We start from the raw sequence: 20616 nt of genomic DNA on the forward strand, positions 1-20616 counted from the left end.
GGCCATTTCAATTATCCTGTGTAGCCATTTAAGACCTGACATTCCACTGCATTTGATGAGTTCCGACTTAATTTCATCCACCCCAGCCACTTTATTGCACTGCAATCTGTTGACCATTTTCTCCACTTCCTCAAATGTGATCCTATTTCCATCATCATTCCTATCCCATTCTACCTCGAAATCTGAAACATTACTGATCGTATTTTCACCTACATTGAGCAACTCTTCAAAATATTCCCTCCATCTGCCCAAGGCATCCACAGGATCCACCAGCAGTTTTCCTGACCTGTCCAAAATACTTGTCATTTCCTTCTTACCTCCCTTTCAAAGATTGCTGATTACACTCCAGAATGGTTTTCCAGCAGCTTGACCCACAGTCTCCAACCTGTTTCCAAAGTCTTCCCAGTATTTCTTCTTGGATGCTGCAATTATCTGTTTGGCTTTGTTTCTTTCTTCAACATAACTTTCTCTGTCTACCTGAGTTCTAGTATGTAGCCATTTTAGATATGCCTTCTTTTTCCGTTTACAGGCTGCCTTGACTGTGTCATTCCACCAAGCTGTTTGCTTCATCCTACTTTTACACACTACTGTTCCAAGACATTCTTTAGCCACTTCTAGTACTGTGTCCCTGTACCTTGTCCATTCATTATCCAATGACTGTAATTGACTACATTCAACTAACTGGTACCTTTCTGAGATCGCTGTTATGTACTTGTGCCTGATTTCCTTATACTGAAGTTTCTCCACTCTTATCCTCCTACATATGGACTTGACCTCCTGCACTTTCGGCCTCACAATCCCAATTTCACTACAGATTAAATAATGATCAGTGTCATCAGAGAATCCCCTGAATACACATGTGTCCCTAACAGCCTTCCTGAATTCCTGATCTGTTATTATATAGTCAACGGCAGATCTGGTTCCCCTGCTTTCCCAAGTATACCAGTGAATGTTCTTATGTTTAAAAAAGGAGTTTGTGATTACTAAGCCCATACTGGCACAGAAATCCAAGAGTTGTTTCCCGTTCCTGTTGGCCTCCATATCCACTCCAAATTTACCCACAACCTTTTCATACCCTTCTGTTCGATTTCCAATCCTGGCGTTAAAATCACCCATGAGCAGAACACTGTCCTTGTCCTTTACTCTAACAACTACATCACTGAGTGCCTCATAAAAACTATCCATCTTATCTTGATCTGTCCCTTCACAATGCGAATATACTGACACAATCCTAATTTTCTTGCTAGACACTGTCAAATCTATCCACATCAGTCGTTCGTTTACATACCTTATTACAACTACGCTGGGTTCCATTTCTTTCCTTATGTAAAGCCCTACACCCCATTGTGCTATTCCTGCTTTGACTCCTGACAGGTAGACCTTGTATTCTCCCACTTCCTCTTCTTTCTCACCCCTTACCCGAATGTCACTAACAGCTAAAATGTCCAGCCCCATCTTACTTGCAGCTTCTGCCAGCTCTACCTTCTCCCCAGAGTAGTCCCTATTGATATTAATAGCTCCCCATCTCATTACCATTTGTTTGCCAAGTCGTATCTTAGGAGTCCCTGGTTTGTCAGTTAGAGGTTGGACTCCGTCACCTCCAAAGGTCCGAGGCATTTTGCTCTGATTGTTGCCAGCTTCATATTTAAAGTACCAGGGAAGCAGGTTGCTGGCCTTACTTGCCCTGAGTCCCATTGGGTTTTACCCCTAATGGCTGAGGGACTAACCGGTGGATTTGGTAGTCTTTGCCGTATGAGCGCAAAGGTGACCACGACTCAGAATATGTCCGAGATGCCCAGCCTTATTCCAAAGTAACCGGTATCCCGACTGTCGGGACCACTTACTTGGCCACTCATACGTTGCCCGTGGTTCATGAACTAGGACATGACTACAGGAACCCACACCATGAACCACAGATACTGCGTTACAGATTAAAAAATGAACGTCACAGAATTGAAGTTTTAAGGTTCAGGAAGGGTGAAATGCAAGAACCTGCTTCAAGAATAACACTCTGAAGTCATTGAAATCTAGTGAGAAGTTGGGTTATAACAGTTTAGACTAGTATTTTAATATGAAAAGATGAAAACTACACGAGTGACTAATTTCTTTTTCATGTCTTGTTATCAATATCACATTGCTGACTAGCACTTGAGGGATAATGTGTATCTGTATTGAGACTTCAGTTGCAGAAATATTTATCATTATACACTCCTGGAAATTGAAATAAGAACACCGTGAATTCATTGTCCCAGGAAGGGGAAACTTTATTGACACATTCCTGGGGTCAGATACATCACATGATCACACTGACAGAACCACAGGCACATAGACACAGGCAACAGAGCATGCACAATGTCGGCACTAGTACAGTGTATATCCACCTTTCGCAGCAATGCAGGCTGCTATTCTCCCATGGAGACGATCGTAGAGATGCTGGATGTAGTCCTGTGGAACGGCTTGCCATGCCATTTCCACCTGGCGCCTCAGTTGGACCAGCGTTCGTGCTGGACGTGCAGACCGCGTGAGACGACGCTTCATCCAGTCCCAAACATGCTCAATGGGGGACAGATCCGGAGATCTTGCTGGCCAGGGTAGTTGACTTACAGCTTCTAGAGCACGTTGGGTGGCACGGGATACATGCGGACGTGCATTGTCCTGTTGGAACAGCAAGTTCCCTTGCCGGTCTAGGAATGGTAGAATGATGGGTTCGATGACGGTTTGGATGTACCGTGCACTATTCAGTGTCCCCTCGACGATCACCAGTGGTGTACGGCCAGTGTAGGAGATCGCTCCCCACACCATGATGCCGGGTGTTGGCCCTGTGTGCCTCGGTCGTATGCAGTCCTGATTGTGGCGCTCACCTGCACGGCGCCAAACACGCATACGACCATCATTGGCACCAAGGCAGAAGCGACTCTCATCGCTGAAGACGACACGTCTCCATTCGTCCCTCCATTCACGCCTGTCGCGACACCACTGGAGGCGGGCTGCACGATGTTGGGGCGTGAGCGGAAGACGGCCTAACGGTGTGCGGGACCGTAGCCCAGCTTCATGGAGACGGTTGCGAATGGTCCTCGCCGATACCCCAGGAGCAACAGTGTCCCTAATTTGCTGGGAAGTGGCGGTGCGGTCCCCTACGGCACTGCGTAGGATCCTACGGTCTTGGCGTGCATCCGTGCATCGCTGCGGTCCGGTCCCAGGTCGACGGGCACGTGCACCTTCCGCCGACCACTGGCGACAACATCGATGTACTGTGGAGACCTCACGCCCCACGTGTTGAGCAATTCGGCGGTACGTCCACCCGGCCTCCCGCATGCCCACTATACGCCCTCGCTCAAAGTCCGTCAACTGCACATACGGTTCACGTCCACGCTGTCGTGGCATGCTACCAGTGTTAAAGACTGCGATGGAGCTCCGTATGCCACGGCAAACTGGCTGACACTGACGGCGGCGGTGCACAAATGCTGCGCAGCTAGCGCCATTCGACGGCCAACACCGCGGTTCCTGGTGTGTCCGCTGTGCCGTGCGTGTGATCATTGCTTGTACAGCCCTCTCGCAGTGCCCGGAGCAAGTGTGGTGGGTCTGACACACCGGTGTCAATGTGTTCTTTTTTCCATTTCCAGGAGTGTACTATGAAATGAAAAATTTGGCAACAAATTATTTAGTTTAAAGGCAAGTTACCAGACTGATAAATTACAAGGTTGAAATTATAGTTTCTTGTTTCTGAAATTCCAGATGAACATGACCACACTTTACAAAGGCATTAATTCAGACTCCAAAATTGAATCTTATGTTTGATTATTTTGTTAAAGAACTGCTTTCACGATACAATGAAATGTATTGAAGTTTGTAAATCCGGAGTTCATTGTAATAGGGTACCTTTAGAAGGATATATATCGCAATTTTATCTGAAATTCATAATTGATATGAGAGATGTTTCAAAAATTGAGAGGAGGAAGGAGTGATATGAGCATATAAAAAATTTTAAGCAATGAAGAAAAAAGTTGTTGTTGTTGTTGTTGTTGTTGTTGTTGTGGTCTTCAGTCCTGAGACTGGTTTGATGCAGCTCTCCATGCTTCTCTATCCTGTGCAAGCTTTAGTGTGTATAATAATACAATACCAATATGGAGAGAGATTCATTGCCACTGGCAAACAAAGAAGCAGCAAGCGATAGAAATAATCAGTTATTTTTTGGTTGTAATGTATATTTCTGAAAGTTCAGCAAGATGCAATATGGATATATGAAGTTCTGTGTATAGTGTCTGGTTAAAATAATGAACAATAGTAGCCTGGAAATGTTGAAGGTAGCTGACTACTGATTATGCCGGCAAAAGACCATTTACATGTTCTATCAACCATGAGTAATCAGCTTCAGTTGCTACATTGGTTCATTACCATTATGAAGCACCATGTGTTTGTCAGTTGTAGTGGCTCATCAATGGCATGTTGAAAACCCGTCTTTTTCTTCATAGTACTCTGGTTATTTATTAAGGCATGCGGTGATTCACCTCCGTGTTTGACAGCAATAAACAAGTGTTCTGAAGTAATAAGTCTTATAAAATTTTCTGTATGTAAATCCACTTTTGTTGGTTGGTTGATTTGGAGGAGCAGACCAAACAGTGAGGCCATGCGTCCCATCAGATTAGGGAAGGATGGGAAGGAAGTCATCCATGCCCGTTTGAAGGAACCGTCTTGGCGTTTCCATGAAGCAATTTAGGGGAATCATGGAAAACTTAAATTTGGACAGCCAGACACGGATTTGAACCGTTGTTCTCTTGAATGTGTCCATTGTGCTAACCACTGTGCCACCTCACTCGGTCTCCACTTTTGTTTTCATAAAGTGTTTAATAGTTGACTCCACAAACAATATTACGTGTTATGAGTTATCGGTAGCCCATACTGCTGGGAAATTACATATTATAGTACAGCACACAAGAAATCAAAAACATGCAGCTTACAATTCCATGGTGCATCACCTCATATCTGTTCCATTATCTGAATCAGAATGTCAAACAGTATTTTGAACAATCAAACTTTTCACTTTCAGTAATGGCTATAGATCTGATGTGACTGATAACATATGAATTCATGGTTTTGTGGCAATATATACTGATAACATACTCTCGAGCTTCCAGCTGCATCAAGTCATTTAAAATCCATGGGCTTTTGATTGGTAAAATTTCAGATAGCCTTGCAGAAAAGGGAAAATTTTATAAGAATGAACCAACATTTTACATTGACAATAACATTGGAAGGTAGTATTCAATATTAGAGACACAATGTAACTTTTGGTACAAACTGCTATATGTAAGATTATGTGCGAGAACAGGAAAGTATGTGTGTGTCAGCCAGACAGAGTTGTGGCAGTTAGGTTGTCATGGCAGGAAAATGACAGGAAAGACTAGGAAACAAAGATGCAATGTTTGCGGAACATGTTTTAACAGACAACCATCCATACAATGTGCATTTAGTTGGTATTCTATATACCTTTAAAAAAAGCATAAATGTGCCATTACTGGACGTACTTGAAACCAATAAACATATGGCATTGAATGCTAGTTTAGTTTTAAATTAACAAACGCAGTATCCTTTTTCCTCACTGTTCAATAAAATTTTAATTATGTATGTTTCAGAAAACAGGTAACAAATCAAAATAAACTTTGCTAATAACCTTAAAATGTAAAAATATACTGTGTATTTTCGAAATGTAATGCTTTCCTTTATAAGAAGTCTGTATCTGTGTCACCAGTATCTCAGTATGTCGTGCATTATTTTACTGTGGTTGTAACTTTCAGTTATTCCTTGAATCCAAGAACTAGTTTGTGAGTAAATAAGTAACAGTTCTAGAAGTCTATTCCTTTTCCCTATTATTATTCACCAAATTTGTATGAATTTTAGGTGGTAATATTTGATTGAAAATAAAAAAAGACATAGAATTTCAATTTATCCATTTGTCTGAAATACATACAAGCCATCTAATAATCTAACACAGCAGAGAGAGAGAGAGAGAGAGAGAGAGAGAGAGAGAGAGAGAGAGAGAGAGAGAGAGAAAGAGAGCATAAAGGAATACTTTTCTAAATAATAATCAGTTGTGATGATGCTTGTGTCCAGGCAAATGTGGACTTTGGACAGTTACGCTAACAAATACATTATGCTGGTGCCTGTTACACTGGAGCTGATGAATAATACATTTTTAAGCATTTCTCTATTGATGACCAAACCTATTTGAGTAGTAGTTAGTTACAAATAAATTCTGTGAATTTAGGAAAGTTCGTTAACTATGGATTTCCAGTGCAATGAAGTTTTGCCATTACAAAAGATACAGCATTTTTAATTATAGAATGCTCATTTAACTTAACAGTACCAGTGAAATAATGGAAATTCTATAAACATTCATGTGATTTGCGGTAGCAAAGCAACTTTGTTTCTAAGTACGACAAAGAATGGTGGATATTAAAAGCTGTTTGTAGATTTGAGAATTTATTTATGGGCGTCATCAGTGTATGTAGAAGGGCATCTTGAACGAAGATCATCTTTAACTTATGTCTGGCCAATTTTAAACCATGTGAACCATTCCTAACACTGAGTATGGCTTAAGAACTCATCACTGTAGGCTCCCTGCATCATTTGGCGTGTCTCTGTAAAAGTTTTCTTGAGTTTCACGCAAAATTTAATGCAGACACATTGTTCCTCTAACTCCGGCTTTCAAAATTTTCAAGTTATGCAACACAATGTTCTACTCAATACAGCACTAAACAATAGATAACAGACATACAACATTGAAACTTCTGGCAGTTACACATTTAACACAGGTATGTGCAAGGGTGCCAACCGCATTTCGCTCCAACACACCATTGATATGAAATTATGAACATACATCATACACAGGCAAAGCTGTTTTTTTTTTTTTTTTTTTTTTGGTTATTTTATCTTTACATTACCAATATCAGGCTACATGCTCAACTTCAGCAGTCAGATAATTTACTGTTTTACCGCCACAGAATTGGCAAAGGTATCTTTTTTTTATGAACTTTTACTTTTACTTTAAATTGGTTATCAGCACATCCTGATAACAGACTAAGGATGTGTCAAAAAGCAGTAAAAAGTTGAAGTAAAATTTGAAAAAAAAAGTATAAAAATTCTTCAAGGAAACAATAGTGAATCATTTGTCATCTGAAGATGGGCATGTAGCCAGACACCAGTCCAGTGAAAATAAAAATAAATATTAAAATTAGCAGCCTTTTCTGTTATATACATATAATGTTGTTCATCAACTTCAAATGTTTAGACCATTTCTAATGATCTTCTTGCGAACTGCGTGTTGAACCCTAGCATCCTTTTTTTCCTTCCAATGGCCCTTGATAAAACTGTCAAATTGTCCTGGTGAAACAATACATTTTTTGCATATTTATTGCAGGTTTTCCCACTTCAGTTCATTATGGAAATTGTCTAGTAAATATATATAATAAGAGTGAGTCACTGTTTTATTATTTTACAGCCGGTCACTGTCTTATCCTTTTCCAAATTATGTTAATTGTGAGCACCAGTAATGACATTGCCATCACTTTGTTTACAAATTTCTTGCTATATTTTCTATTTCATCAAACTTCTGTTTTGATGCGAATTTGTGTACAAGGTGTAATGGAGAAACCCTTTTTTTCCCCCCCATAGCTATGCCAGAACTCCTTCAAAATTTTGTTTCAGCTCTTCCAGACCTGATTTTGCAACACATTTCCTTGAGTATTATTTGCTACTGAGTGGACATACAGCACACTCATTGTCCATTCAGTCTACGTATGTAATACTTCATTCATGTTATTAAATAAATATTTATATGAGACACTCATCATCTCATCGGTCTCACAAATCTGAATGCAATGATATACACTGAGAACATGAATTTTATCAACTATTTCTTGAGAAGCAAGCTCAACAATGCATCCTGAATGTGTCTGATTTACGGTTCTCACATTAAATTAATTTATTTAGCAGTACATAGTATTGAATGCAGGTAAAAGTTCAGATGAGTTTCTTGTAATACACTTTATAGTCAGGCAGCAGTCTATTTTTCTTGGATGAAAATATTTATTAATGCACAATTCTGATTTCAGGGAAATGTATAATAACACCAGTAAATTAAAACAGCTGCCATTTCACTTGTTTCAAAGTTTGAACAGAACTGTTACAAAAACCACACCTATCTTCAGTTGTGCCACTGAACAAAATTTCTCTGTGCTTCACAGAAATTTATCTTAGTTTTCTGTCCAATCTTATATTTTATTTAAAATGATTTAAAAGTTTGTAAGGAAATCAGTATGTGAGGAGGGGATGTGTGTGTAATACCTGTCAGTGAAGGCCTTAATAAGACCTTCAGGATGCTGGGCAAGGGGTTATACGTTACTGCAGATGTGCTGTTCCATGGGTAGCAAGACTATAATGGATAGACTTTTTAGTCTGGAAGGCATACAAGTTATCAAAATGCTGGTATGATGCTGAGTGGATTTGATATGGATAGAGATTTTAATGGAGCAATCAGAGAAGTGGAGGTCAACCGCCAAAAAGATGACATTCTGGGCTGAGGAGGATCAAGTGAAGTGGATAGCAGAGTTGTTGAGACTGTGGAAGAAAGAAGTGTCTTGGCCCTAGGTCCTTATCATAAAAGAATCATAAATAAACAGGAACTATACAAGATGTGTGGGCCTTTAAGTGGCTAGGAACATTTATTCGAGATAGCCTATAAACAAACTGGCATAAGAGAGTGTCCAAGGCTGCACTGTGAAATTTTTTTGTATGTCTTCCCCTCAAGGGAGATGTACAGGGTGTCTCACAAAAGATGCCCTGGTGGGGTCTGCGGTCGTGCGGCATGTTTGCTGGCTGTTGCCGCCGCATCTGCTGGTTGTCGCTAAGCATAGTTCTCAGGCACCATTACTTCACACGTGCCCTCTGCACTGTGCGACTGAGTGTACTGGTGTTTTCTTTTGAGTTTTTTTTTTGTCAAGTTTAATTGCTTTAAATATTGTTGCTAGACATCATTATTGCAAGTGCGCTGAGTCTGGGGCTTTCTTTCCCCTTATGTCGCTGGGCCCAGTCATCGGACAGGAACGTCAATGTGAGTGTTGTGTATACTGTGCGACTGAGTGTACAGGTGTTTTGTTTTGAGTTTCCTGTCGAGTTTCCATCCAGTATGGTATACATTAAGGATCAACAAGTGTTTCTTGTGTTGAACTATGCAAAAACAGAATTGTATGTGGAATGTCGGCTTAAACTCATTTGAAAATGTACTGGTGTGCATGTTCCCAATGATTTGACAACATGCAGGTTAGTGAAGAAATTCCAAGGGGCTGGATCTGTGTTACACAAACTAAGTCCTAGAGAATCTAGTGTTTAACTGAAAATAAGTTAGATGAGATAGGAGAGGCCTTAGAAAGAAGCGAGAAAATCTCTGCGCCATTTGGTACTTCAGACTGGTGTGTCAATAGCATGTGCTCAGTGCTGTGCACAAACTGAAATTGAAGCCATACAAAATAAAGGTAGTGCATCAACTGGGGAATTTGGATACTGTTGCTCGACATCCTTATTGCAGCTGGCTGTTACAGTCTGTGCACAATGGGTAACTTGATCCTGAGATGCTTTTTTTCTGGTTAAGCATGACTGCATTTGTCAGGGTACATAAATTTTCAGAACAATTGACGTTGGAGCTCCAAAAATCTGCATGATGTGAAAATGGGCATGGTGTGCAATTAGTGCAAGACAAATTAAACAATATGCTCTGACAGGTATGTGAACAATATACTGCATCCTTTTTTTTTTTGAGACCTAATGCCTAACAAAATGATGTATGGGTATTTCATATGTGACAGTGCAAGACCACACATCTCCAATGCCTCTATGACAGCAGTATAAAGTGTTTCTGATTATAAGATAGTTGACTGGCCTCCTCATTCTCCAGATCTAAATCCGTGTTATTTTTATCTTGAGGGAATGTTAAAAAGGTAAGGTGTATGCAACCAATCACCACATGCTCGAAGAGACGGAAGGCAAGGTTCGGCCAGTCATTTCCCAGTTTTCGGCAGCCAAAATTTGTTGATTGTTTGCTAATGTGTTAAGGATATGTTAGAGGGACAAATTTTGAGCATCTGCTGTAAATAAATGTAAGTTTAAGTTAATCAGATGGCAACATTGTTTATGCATAACTCCGGGAAAGCAAGCATGCAGCTGCATATGGCAGATAAGTGTCTGAGAGCCAGGCGTGGCGGTGGCCTGCGGATGCGGTGGCAGTGACCGGTGGCTGTGCCACGGGACCTGCGGACCCCTGTTGTGCGTCTTTTGAGACACACCATGTAGTTTTGCATAAGGATGTAGTTTGTCAGGTGTTTAAGTGAGTAGTGGGGTGGTGGGTTTGGGATCGGCAGGATGTACGGAGAGGTAGTGTTCTGCAGCAGCAAGCCCATGGACATGGGGAATGTTAGTGTGTATTGGGAGATGCCATCACCAGAGACAAGAAGCAATCCAATTGGTAATGGGGATGGTTTCAGAGGCAGTGGAGGGAGTGGTTTATAACTGTGATTTAGCAAGCTTGGGCTGTGAACAATGGGGAGACATAACTGTTCAACAAGGACCAAGATTCTTTCAGCGTGAGTGCAATAACCAGCTGCAGTGAGGCATCTGGAATGCCCAGGCTTGGATCTAAGAGTGGGAAAACTGCAGTACCTGTCCTGGTCACAATTGCAGGGGGTGCCAAATTCATGCCTAAAATCCAGTGCATGTTGGTCTATCGTTTATTCATATGATTTTGAAATGCATCCCTGTTGGTTTTTGAACACATTCTAAATTGATTTCTGAGTGAATCATAAGTTGATTTTGGAATGCGTGCATAGTATATGTAATGTCTCTGCCAGGGAAATCCGTGACACATCTAGAAATAAAAAACCTTTCCCGCAGACAAAAGGTGACCAGGCTATATGAGTTCAGCCGAATAAACCCGAACTGGCAAATGCCAGTCGCTGTTTGTTTGTGTGCAAATGACCAGTGTTGTTACAATTATTAGCGAAATCCATAAATTCAGGCTACCAGAGTGGAAATAAATGATTAACATTAATAACAGGCAAGAAAGATTACATATTAATCTTCTCGGTGTACCGAAGAAAATGAAATTTTGACAAAAAGTTTTTGCCAGATTGCTACACAATTAAGCGCCAGCTGTACAGTCCCCGGTCAGCAACTGCTTAAGTTCTATTCTCGGAACCGCGCAGAAAATGTGTTGTTTGTACACTTAACAATGCCCAAACAGATAATAAATGTGGGATAACTAAACTGGTGTTTCTGGCAGAGTTAGTGAAGTTAACTGGAGAATAAGTTTTGACAATGGCAGGAATAGTTACAGAATTAGTAATGACAAGATTGTTTGTCAGAAGGAGGAAAGAGGAGAAACAGGAACATCACACAAATTATGTGGAAGAATATGACGATTCCGAATTTGTATAAAAATTTTGTATTATTACTTTTTGATATCATGCTTGAGAAACTGGAGTGTATTAATGAAATGTGAAACAACTTCCTAACATAAAACTTTTTAATTGTACTAGGTATAATAGGCATTTGATATTGGTACTTCATGAATTATATCTTGTCGTTTTATTTATGTAAATGAGGTAGATAAAAATAACAATTTGTGTCAAAACAGTCTCACTGCTATAACTGCTGCAATATTAGATAGACCTGTTTCGTTTTACTCAGCAGACAGTGACAAAATAGATGTAATTAAATTGAGAAGCCACATCAGTTGTGGGTACTACTCATATTAGCAGCTTTTTAGTATTAGACAATGACATTTTGGTTTTTCAGTAACAAAACGTTTGATGAACTTTAATGAGGTAATAGATTCTTTCACAGAAAGGAAAGCACTCGTATAAAGCTGTAGGAAAATTAGAGAGAAAAAAATTCCATGACCTTAGGATTGAAGAAATGTGTACTATCTTGCTTGTCTTTTGTCTGTACTGATTTTATGTCTCCTATATTTAATTTTATGTCACACAGAAGAGAAAGCTATTAGCTAATAGGCAAGAAAGAGATCAAATTTTCATATTACATGTGATTGTTTTTATTTAAGGGATGGGATGTCAAACCAGCCAACTAGGAGTAGGAGAGGCACCACAGGACATTTTAATTTCCACTGTTGTGAATATAGGTTTGATGGCTTCCATTACAAAATATACACATTTGAATTTCATGGAGCAAAATTTAGTGATGTGTGATAGAAGAATGCTGTGTGAAGAGATGTGACACTGCACTTTGGCACCCATAAGACCAGATAACATCTTACATGTCCTCGAACATATATGTTTTATACATCAAACTCTTCTGAAAGAAGAACATACAAAATGATCATATTTTTGAAAAATTGATTTTTTTATAAAATTTTGGTGTCCTGTCTCAAATGCTTGATGAGGTGGGGGGTGCCACTATTAAGTTTTTGCCGCCATTCAGAAATATCGTAGGTCTGGGAATTCCTAGGTTTATGGATTTTGGGGAAGACAAAGAAGATGGATGTGTTGGTAATAATTAGTGCAAGAAGGCAGATAGGGGGAGAGATTATGTGATAGGCATAAGAATTCTAAACGGGTTTGGAGATTGTGTTGAGCTTATGGGATGGGATCCCTGTGTAGCATTTGTAGGCAGTGTTGGACAATTAGTCCTACCGTCTGGTAATCACTGCACATCTTCATAAGAGTGGCGGATCCTTTCTCTGCTGATAGGATGAGAAAACCAGGGTCTGCCGGAAAGATTTGGATGCTCGTTGCTGCATGTGTCATATCACTATAAAATACCCTGGTACAAGACCTGTCCAACTCAAACAACCAGCACATTCTTCTCTATTGTGGTCACAGGCTGGGCCGTCTCTGCAAACAGTCATATCATACAAGATCTGTTCAAAAATTTTGGAACATTGCCCACAAAATTTTCCTGTGCTTACCTTTTACTTATTGTGTGTGCTCTCCTTTGAAATACTCTCCTCCACAATTGATACGCCACTCCCAATGCCGTTTCCACTTCCAGAAGCAGTCCTGGTACACCTCTTGATGGATCATGTGAAGTGCAGTCTGTAAATCTTTTTTATTTCGTCCTTTCAGTGGGGGTTTCAATTATGGACGGAGGCCAGGTCTGGAGGGCACAGAGGATTATGCAGCACAGTGGTTTCATTTTTTGTGCAGTCAGTGACACACCAACAGAAATGAATATGTGGATGCATTATCATGATGAAAGAACCATGAATTGTCTTGTTACATTTCAGGCTGCTTCCTTCCCACATTTTCTTGCAGTCATTGTAACATGTCCCAATAGTACCATTAATTAACAGTTATGTCCCTGTGGCACGAATTCATGATGAACTAATCCTTCAAAGTTAAAAGAAAACTGTCAGCGTGGCTTTAACATTTGACCTGCTGTAATGAGCTTTTTTTTGGGTTTGGATAATTTTTCCTGACCCATTCTGAAATTAAACACTAGTCTCAACATCATAATTGTAGACCCACATTTCATCACCAGTTATGATTCCCTTAAGGAATATCTCATTCTCATTTGCATGATCCAAAAGCTCTTCACAGAATGCAAGGCGAAAGTCTTTCTTGTCTCGACTCATGAGCCGTGGGCCAAACATGGCGGCAACATGATGCATACGAAGATGCTGAGTCAGGATTTCACGACATGATCCAACTGAAATGTTATGTTCTTCTGCTATCTCTTGGACTGTCAGTCTTTGCCTGGCACACACAATATCATTGATGTTCCTGACATGAGCGCAATAGGTAGGCGTCAGAAGGTGTGCTGAGTGAGGGTTGTGTTTAACTTCAGTCTGGCCTTTTTAAACTGTGTGAACCGCTTGTAACACTCATCACCGTAGGCTTTCTGCATCATTTGGTGTGTCTGTAAAGGTTTCCTTGAGTTTCACGCAAAATTTAATGTAGATGTGTTGGACCTCTGTCTGCCATGTCAAAATCCGCAAACTGTGCAACACAATGCTCTAGTCAATACAGCACTGAACAACAGCTAACATACAACAGTGAAACTTCCAGCAGTTACACATTAAACACAGGCATGTGCAGGTATATCAACTGCATTTCTCTCCAACATACCATTGGCACAAAATTACAAATGTTCTGAAGTTTTTTAAACAGACCTGGTATGCTCTGCTGTAACGTCTGTGCAGCATTTTGTGTGGACTTAACCACCAATCTGCAGTCCATTGACAAACTGTGGCCAAGAGCATTATTGACCATCCAGTGATGGGACATGCTGCTGAACACAGCATGCTCAATTTTAGTGGCTGCTTTACAACCTGTGCCATCTGCATTCTTTCCCCTAACACCAACCACCTTCTCTTAAATTTATAGATCGGACAGATCATTCAACGTCATAATCCTGTTGGCGTCAGTCTCTGCCTCACAGTCACATCCACCCCTGTCTCACGATTCTAACTTCATTCATTGCACTCTTGCACCTTCTAGTGCTCAGTTTCCCTCTTCCTCTGTTGTCTCTCTGCCTTAACTTCATTCATTGCACTCTTGCACCTTCTAGTGCTCAGTTTCCCTCTTCCTCTGTTGTCTCTCTGCCTTAACTTCATTCATTGCACTCTTGCACCTTCTAGTGCTCAGTCTCCCTCTTCCTCTGTTGTCTCTCTGCCTTAACTTCATTCATTGCACTCTTGCACCTTCTAGTGCTCAGTCTCCCTCTTCCTCTGTTATCTCTCTGCCTCCCAATCCAGTCCTCCGTGTTATTGTACATTGTGCACTACTCTTCCTGACTGTGGTCAGAATGAGCTCACCAATGGTACATTTGTATTCTGTGCACTTACTGCTCTTCCTACCCAGTGTTCATGTCTCACCCTCACTTCCTTTCTGCACTTTCCCACTATACTTGCAGTGCCAGCCCAATGTGGTCTGCCAGGACAATGTAATTGTGCATGTGTATATGTATGTATTTGTAATCTGTTTGCTGTGAAGAAGCAATTTGTGTTATAAGTTTGGTAATGTTGGCATTTGTATGTATTCACATATTGCTGACTCAGTGTGTCAACTATACAGTAGTTTGCTACCTTTACTCCTCGCCCCCACTCGTCCTTTCCCATTGTTTAATCATCTGCTAATTGTAGTTTTTCTTATGTTCTTCTATCCGTGTTCATTCAGATGTAACACTTGGTTCAACTTTAAGCCAATGGTCATCAATTAAAGTTGTGAAAGCAGCTCTGCCCTGTAAATATTGTTTACAGTTTCTATTTCCTGAAGATTTTTTCCAGTTTTAAGCATCCAGTTGTTTTTAACTTTCATTGAAAGGACAAGGTTGAGAATCCTTTTCACTGGCCTGTTTTTGTTCATTCTGACAACTTGCCGTAAAATTTAATCTTCTTTTCCTCAAATTGTTCAAGATTTTCTCCAAATTTTGATATAACTCATTATACTTTAGTCAACAATCTGTCTGCCGGCCGGTGTGGCTGAGCCGTTCTAGGCGCTTCAGTCTGGAATCGTGTGACCGCTATGGTCGCAGGTTCGAATCCTGCCTCGGGCATGGATGTGTGTAATGCCCTTAGGTTAGTTGCGTTTAAGTAGTTCTAAGTTCTAGGGGATTGATGACCTCAGATGTTAAATCCCATAGTGCTCAGAGCCAATCAACAATCTGTCTCCAGTATTTACAGTGTGCAATGCATATGACACTTCAGCTTCCTTAAGAGCCATGAACACTTGTACATCTTCAACACTGTGAAACAAATATCTTCTATTACAAGCTCTTTGCTCGCTGTACATTGTAAGGTGATAGTATGAACCAAAACAAGAAAAAATGTCCAGTCAACATATGCTTCAAATTGCATACCTTAAGAGCTGTGAGCACCTGTTCATCCTCACTACTGTAAAACATATTTCCTCTACTTAGCAAGTGCTCTTAGCTCTTCAGCTATGAATTGTAGAGTCTGTATTTACTAGACTTTTTTGCTTCAAATGATTATTCCTCTTGTACGCCTGAATATTGACCATTTTTCTCCCCCCCCCACCCCCCCCCCCCCCCCTCCCGATAAGCTTTTTTTGATTTAATGCTTCTCTCTCTGTTTGCTTCACGTTTTAATCCAGAAAGTGGGTGATTTTTCCTAGGTTTTTAAATTTGAATACTTGAGATATTTTACCAAACTGTGTGAACATGGGTTGTCCATTTATGTATTGAGAAGAACCTTCCATGTACTGGGATTTTTCATAAGAAATTTTCAATCTACTTTTAGCTGCTATTTCATGCAGTTTTTCAAGGAAATTAATAGCTTCTTCTGTGTTGTCTGAAAAGATCACCAGATCATAAATATGTTTTAGTTTTACGTAGTCCGCCTATGGTTATTCATTTTACTTCTCTTTCCCATGTCCTTATTACTTTTTCTAATACAAGGCTGAACAGTAAATGGGATAATACATCTTCCTGTTCCCCTATGTTTTTGTATCAAAAGATTCAAACAAATTGCCTTGGAATTTAACTTTTGAGCTGGTAGCAGCTAATGTTTGTTTAATTGACTGTCTTGTCTTTCTCCTTCTTTCTGTGAAACTTTAGTGCTTTGAAGTTTACATGTTGCTTTTTCAATTTCTTTTATTGCTGGGGGTTCTGTGTTTAACTCAGGCATTTCAAATGTGAATTCAATTATGGGAGATTCACCGTTTAAAAGAACTTTAAAGTAGTTTGCTAAGAGTATACAATTCTCTTTATTTTGGCTGTCTAAAACAAAGGCTGGATGCCTAATATGCTGATATTTCTTTTCTAAAAATTCTATGGAAATACGACGATATTTTTCATGAATTCTTGTTCTGTTTCTGCTAGTCTGGTTTTATCCTAATGGCATTTTGCAGATTGAATGATTATAAGTCTGTTTCTGGATTTTAGTGAATTAATGTAATTTTATATGGTTTTATGGGCATTCCAATCTTTCCAGGCTCTAATTCTGTGCTCTGTGGCCTTGTCACAGATGTAATTCCAGCACTTATGTTTATGTCTCCTTGGGGTGAAGCAGTACTAATTTGGGAAGCTTGTGAGAGAGTAAGTTTTAACTTACGGCCAACTGAAAGAATCTTGACTGAAAATGTTTATTTGGAAGATGTTTGAATTTTGTCTATTCTGGATTAATTCTTGGATTTCTACTAATACTTGGTTTGTTACTATTTGGTTGGAATTTAAACTTAATTAACAAGAGTTGGCAATCAGAATTGAAGACTCTTTTTTTACTTTTATGTTCAAAATTTCTTTTTGATTTCTCTTTGAGTTGACTATATGGTCTATTTGAAATTCTCCAAGATAAAAATTTGAAGATCTCTAAGTTTTCTTCTTTTTCTTCTTCTTCTTCTTCTTTCTTCTTCTTCTTCTTCTTCTTCTTCTTAAGATATACCACAAAATGTGTTGACAGCAATTTCAGTTCAAAGGCTTCACATATGTTGATTAGTCTCTCCTTTCTCTATTTAACAAAACATTAGTTTTGCAAGAAATAAATTATTTAATAACTCTGATACTGTTTATAAAAAAACAGTTGTAATAATAGTTTTATATGTAATGTTTTATATGAAATGTAATTCTATGTATTTGTGTGTTTGTCATTGTGAATTGTATCTTATCAAAATAAGTCTTATTGCTATTACTATGTTATTTTTTTTTGCAGAACTGGAAATGTTATCTGAAGCTAGAGCACGTCTTGCAAACACTCAAGGAAAGAAAGCAAAAAGGAAAGCAAGAGAAAAGCAGTTGGAGGAAGCAAGAAGGTTAGCTGCTTTACAGGTAAGATAAATACTGTTGTATCCCTCTTTCTCTTCTGTTACTATAGTCTTTTTAACGACTGTGGTATAGGAGTTTTTGTACGTTTTCCATCCATTTCTTCATGTGTAATACATAATTCTTTTGTATTGTACTAGAATTTTTTGATTACTGTGTTGTTTTTGACTTGTTCTTCATTATAACACAGTACTTCATATGTTATTGCTGAAGAAAAGCAAATTTTATCTGGTTCAGGTTTCAGAAAGGGGGTTAACTAGTATTGCCAGACATCCCATATTCCGGAATAATTTTAGGTGTCCCACTGGGACAGGCTCTGTCCCATGTTTCAACGTTGTTCGATTATTGTTACAAAAACTTTCATGCTACAGCTGGCAAGTACCTGTTATCTATGCAGATGTCGCACAAAGAGACAACTAGCTCGGTGGCTATGTCTATGAAAACGCCAGAAAAGGGCCGTTATTCACTGCTTCCCACCCTCTCGCGGGCCATGCAACTCTGTTCCCATGTGTCTGTTTATTTTACATTCTTCTATTTGTTATCTTTCTCACTTTCTTTCTACAATCTTGTGTTTAACATTTTCATTCATTTGATAACTTGTTTAAATGCTATGTCAAGGTGTGTTAACAAATACTAGAAAGATTTTTTAGTTCCAATCTTGATTGTTTTGAATGTCATTTATTTTTTTCAAGAACTGCTGAACGTTGAATGTGTTACACTTCTGATTTATTTCTAAAACTATAGACAAAATGAGTGATTTAAGTGACAGTGACACTGATAATTCACCTAGAAGTGGTGGAATACCTTCTAAGAAAGTCAAAAGGCTTCTTCAGTATAATCTGAACTGGGGAAGTAGTCTGGTTAAGACAAGTAAAAGAAAACTTATAGAAGGTGTACTGTCTCCAGTGCAGTATAGATTTCTCGTGTTCTCATGGAGGCTTTGCTGATGTAAAACAACATGCGTTTACTAAATCTCACATGTCTGTTGTTAGCAGTACAGCATCTACATCAACATCTACATCTACATTGATACTCCGCAAGCCACCCAACGGTGTGTGGCGGAGGGCACTTTACGTGCCACTGTCATTACCTCCCTTTCCTGTTCCAGTCGCGTATGGTTCGCGGGAAGAACGACTGTCTGAAAGCCTCCGTGCGCGCTCTAATCTCTCTAATTTTACATTCGTGATCTCCTCGGGAGGTATAAGTAGGGGGAAGCAATATATTCGATACCTCATCCAGAAACGCACCCTCTTGAAACCTGGCGAGCAAGCTACACCGCGATGCAGAGCGCCTCTCTTGCAGAGTCTGCCACTTGAGTTTATTAAACATCTCCGTAACGCTATCACGGTTACCAAATAACCCGGTGACGAAACGCGCCGCTCTTCTTTGGATCTTCTCTATCTCCTCCGTCAGCCCGACCTGGTACGGATCCCACACTGATGAGCAATACTCAAGTATAGGTCGAACGAGTGTTTTGTAAGCCACCTCCTTTGTTGATGGACTACATTTTCTAAGCACTCTCCCAATGAATCTCAACCTGGTACCCGCCTTACCAACAATTAATTTTATATGATCATTCCACTTCAAATCGTTCCGTACGCACACTCCCAGATATTTTACAGAAGTAACTGCTACCAGTGTTTGTCCCGCTATCATATAATCATACAATAAAGGATCCTTCTTTCTATGTATTCGCAATACATTACATTTGTCTATGTTAAGGGTCAGTTGCCACTCCCTGCACCAAGTGCCTATCCGCTGCAGATCTTCCTGTATTTCGCTACAATTTTCTAATGCAGCAACTTCTCTGTATACTACAGCATCATCCGCGAAAAGCCGCATGGAACTTCCGACACTATCTACTAGGTCATTTATATATATATTGTGAAAAGCAATGGTCCCATAACACTCCCCTGTGGCACGCCAGAGGTTACTTTAACGTCTGTAGACGTCTCTCCATTGATAACAACATGCTGTGTTCTGTTTGCTAAAAACTCTTCAATCCAGCCACACAGCTGGTCTGATATTCCGTAGGCTCTTACTTTGTTTATCAGGCGACAGTGCGGAACTGTATCGAACGCCTTCCGGAAGTCAAGAAAAATAGCATCTACCTGGGAGCCTGTATCTAATATTTTCTGGGTCTCATGAACAAATAAGGCGAGTTGGGTCTCACACGATCGCTGTTTCCGGAATCCATGTTGATTCCTACATAGTAGATTCTGGGTTTCCAGAAATGACATGATACGCGAGCAAAAAACATGTTCTAAAATTCTACAAGATGTCGATGTAAGAGATATAGGTCTATAGTTTTGCGCATCTGCTCGACGACCCTTCTTGAAGACTGGGACTATCTGTGCTCTTTTCCAATCATTTGGAACCCTCCGTTCCTCTAGAGACTTGCAGTACACGGCTGTTAGAAGGGGGGCAAGTTCTTTTGCGTACTCTGTGTAGAATCGAATTGGTATCCCGTCAGGTCCAGTGGACTTTCCTCTGTTGAGTGATTCCAGTTGCTTTTCTATTCCTTGGACACTTATTTCGATGTCAGCCATTTTTTCGTTTGAGCGAGGATTTAGAGAAGGAACTGCAGTGCAGTCTTCCTCTGTGAAACAGCTTTGGAAAAAGGTGTTTAATATTTCAGCTTTACATGTGTCATCCTCTGTTTCAATGCCATCATCATCCCGGAGTGTCTGGATATGCTGTTTCGAGACACTTACTGATTTAACGTAAGACCAGAACTTCCTAGGATTTTCTGTCAAGTCGGTACATAGAATTTTACTTTCGAATTCAATGAACGCTTCACGCATAGCCCTCCTTACGCTAACTTTGACATCG

The 20616-nt window shown here is 39.9% G+C and overlaps 1 protein-coding gene across 1 annotated transcript in view; it reads left to right on the forward strand.

The window, feature by feature from the left end:
• Nucleotides 1-20616, forward strand: part of LOC126461592 (cell division cycle 5-like protein) — a 135971-nt gene that overhangs the window by 39985 nt on the left and 75370 nt on the right. The window contains exon 4 of the mRNA XM_050096008.1: nt 17675-17790. Coding sequence (XP_049951965.1) covers nt 17675-17790 — 116 coding nt within the window. The remainder of the gene's footprint in view (nt 1-17674; nt 17791-20616) is intronic.

The sequence above is a fragment of the Schistocerca serialis genome, chromosome 1, assembly GCF_023864345.2.
Source record: "Schistocerca serialis cubense isolate TAMUIC-IGC-003099 chromosome 1, iqSchSeri2.2, whole genome shotgun sequence".
Classification (NCBI taxonomy): domain Eukaryota; kingdom Metazoa; phylum Arthropoda; class Insecta; order Orthoptera; family Acrididae; genus Schistocerca; species Schistocerca serialis.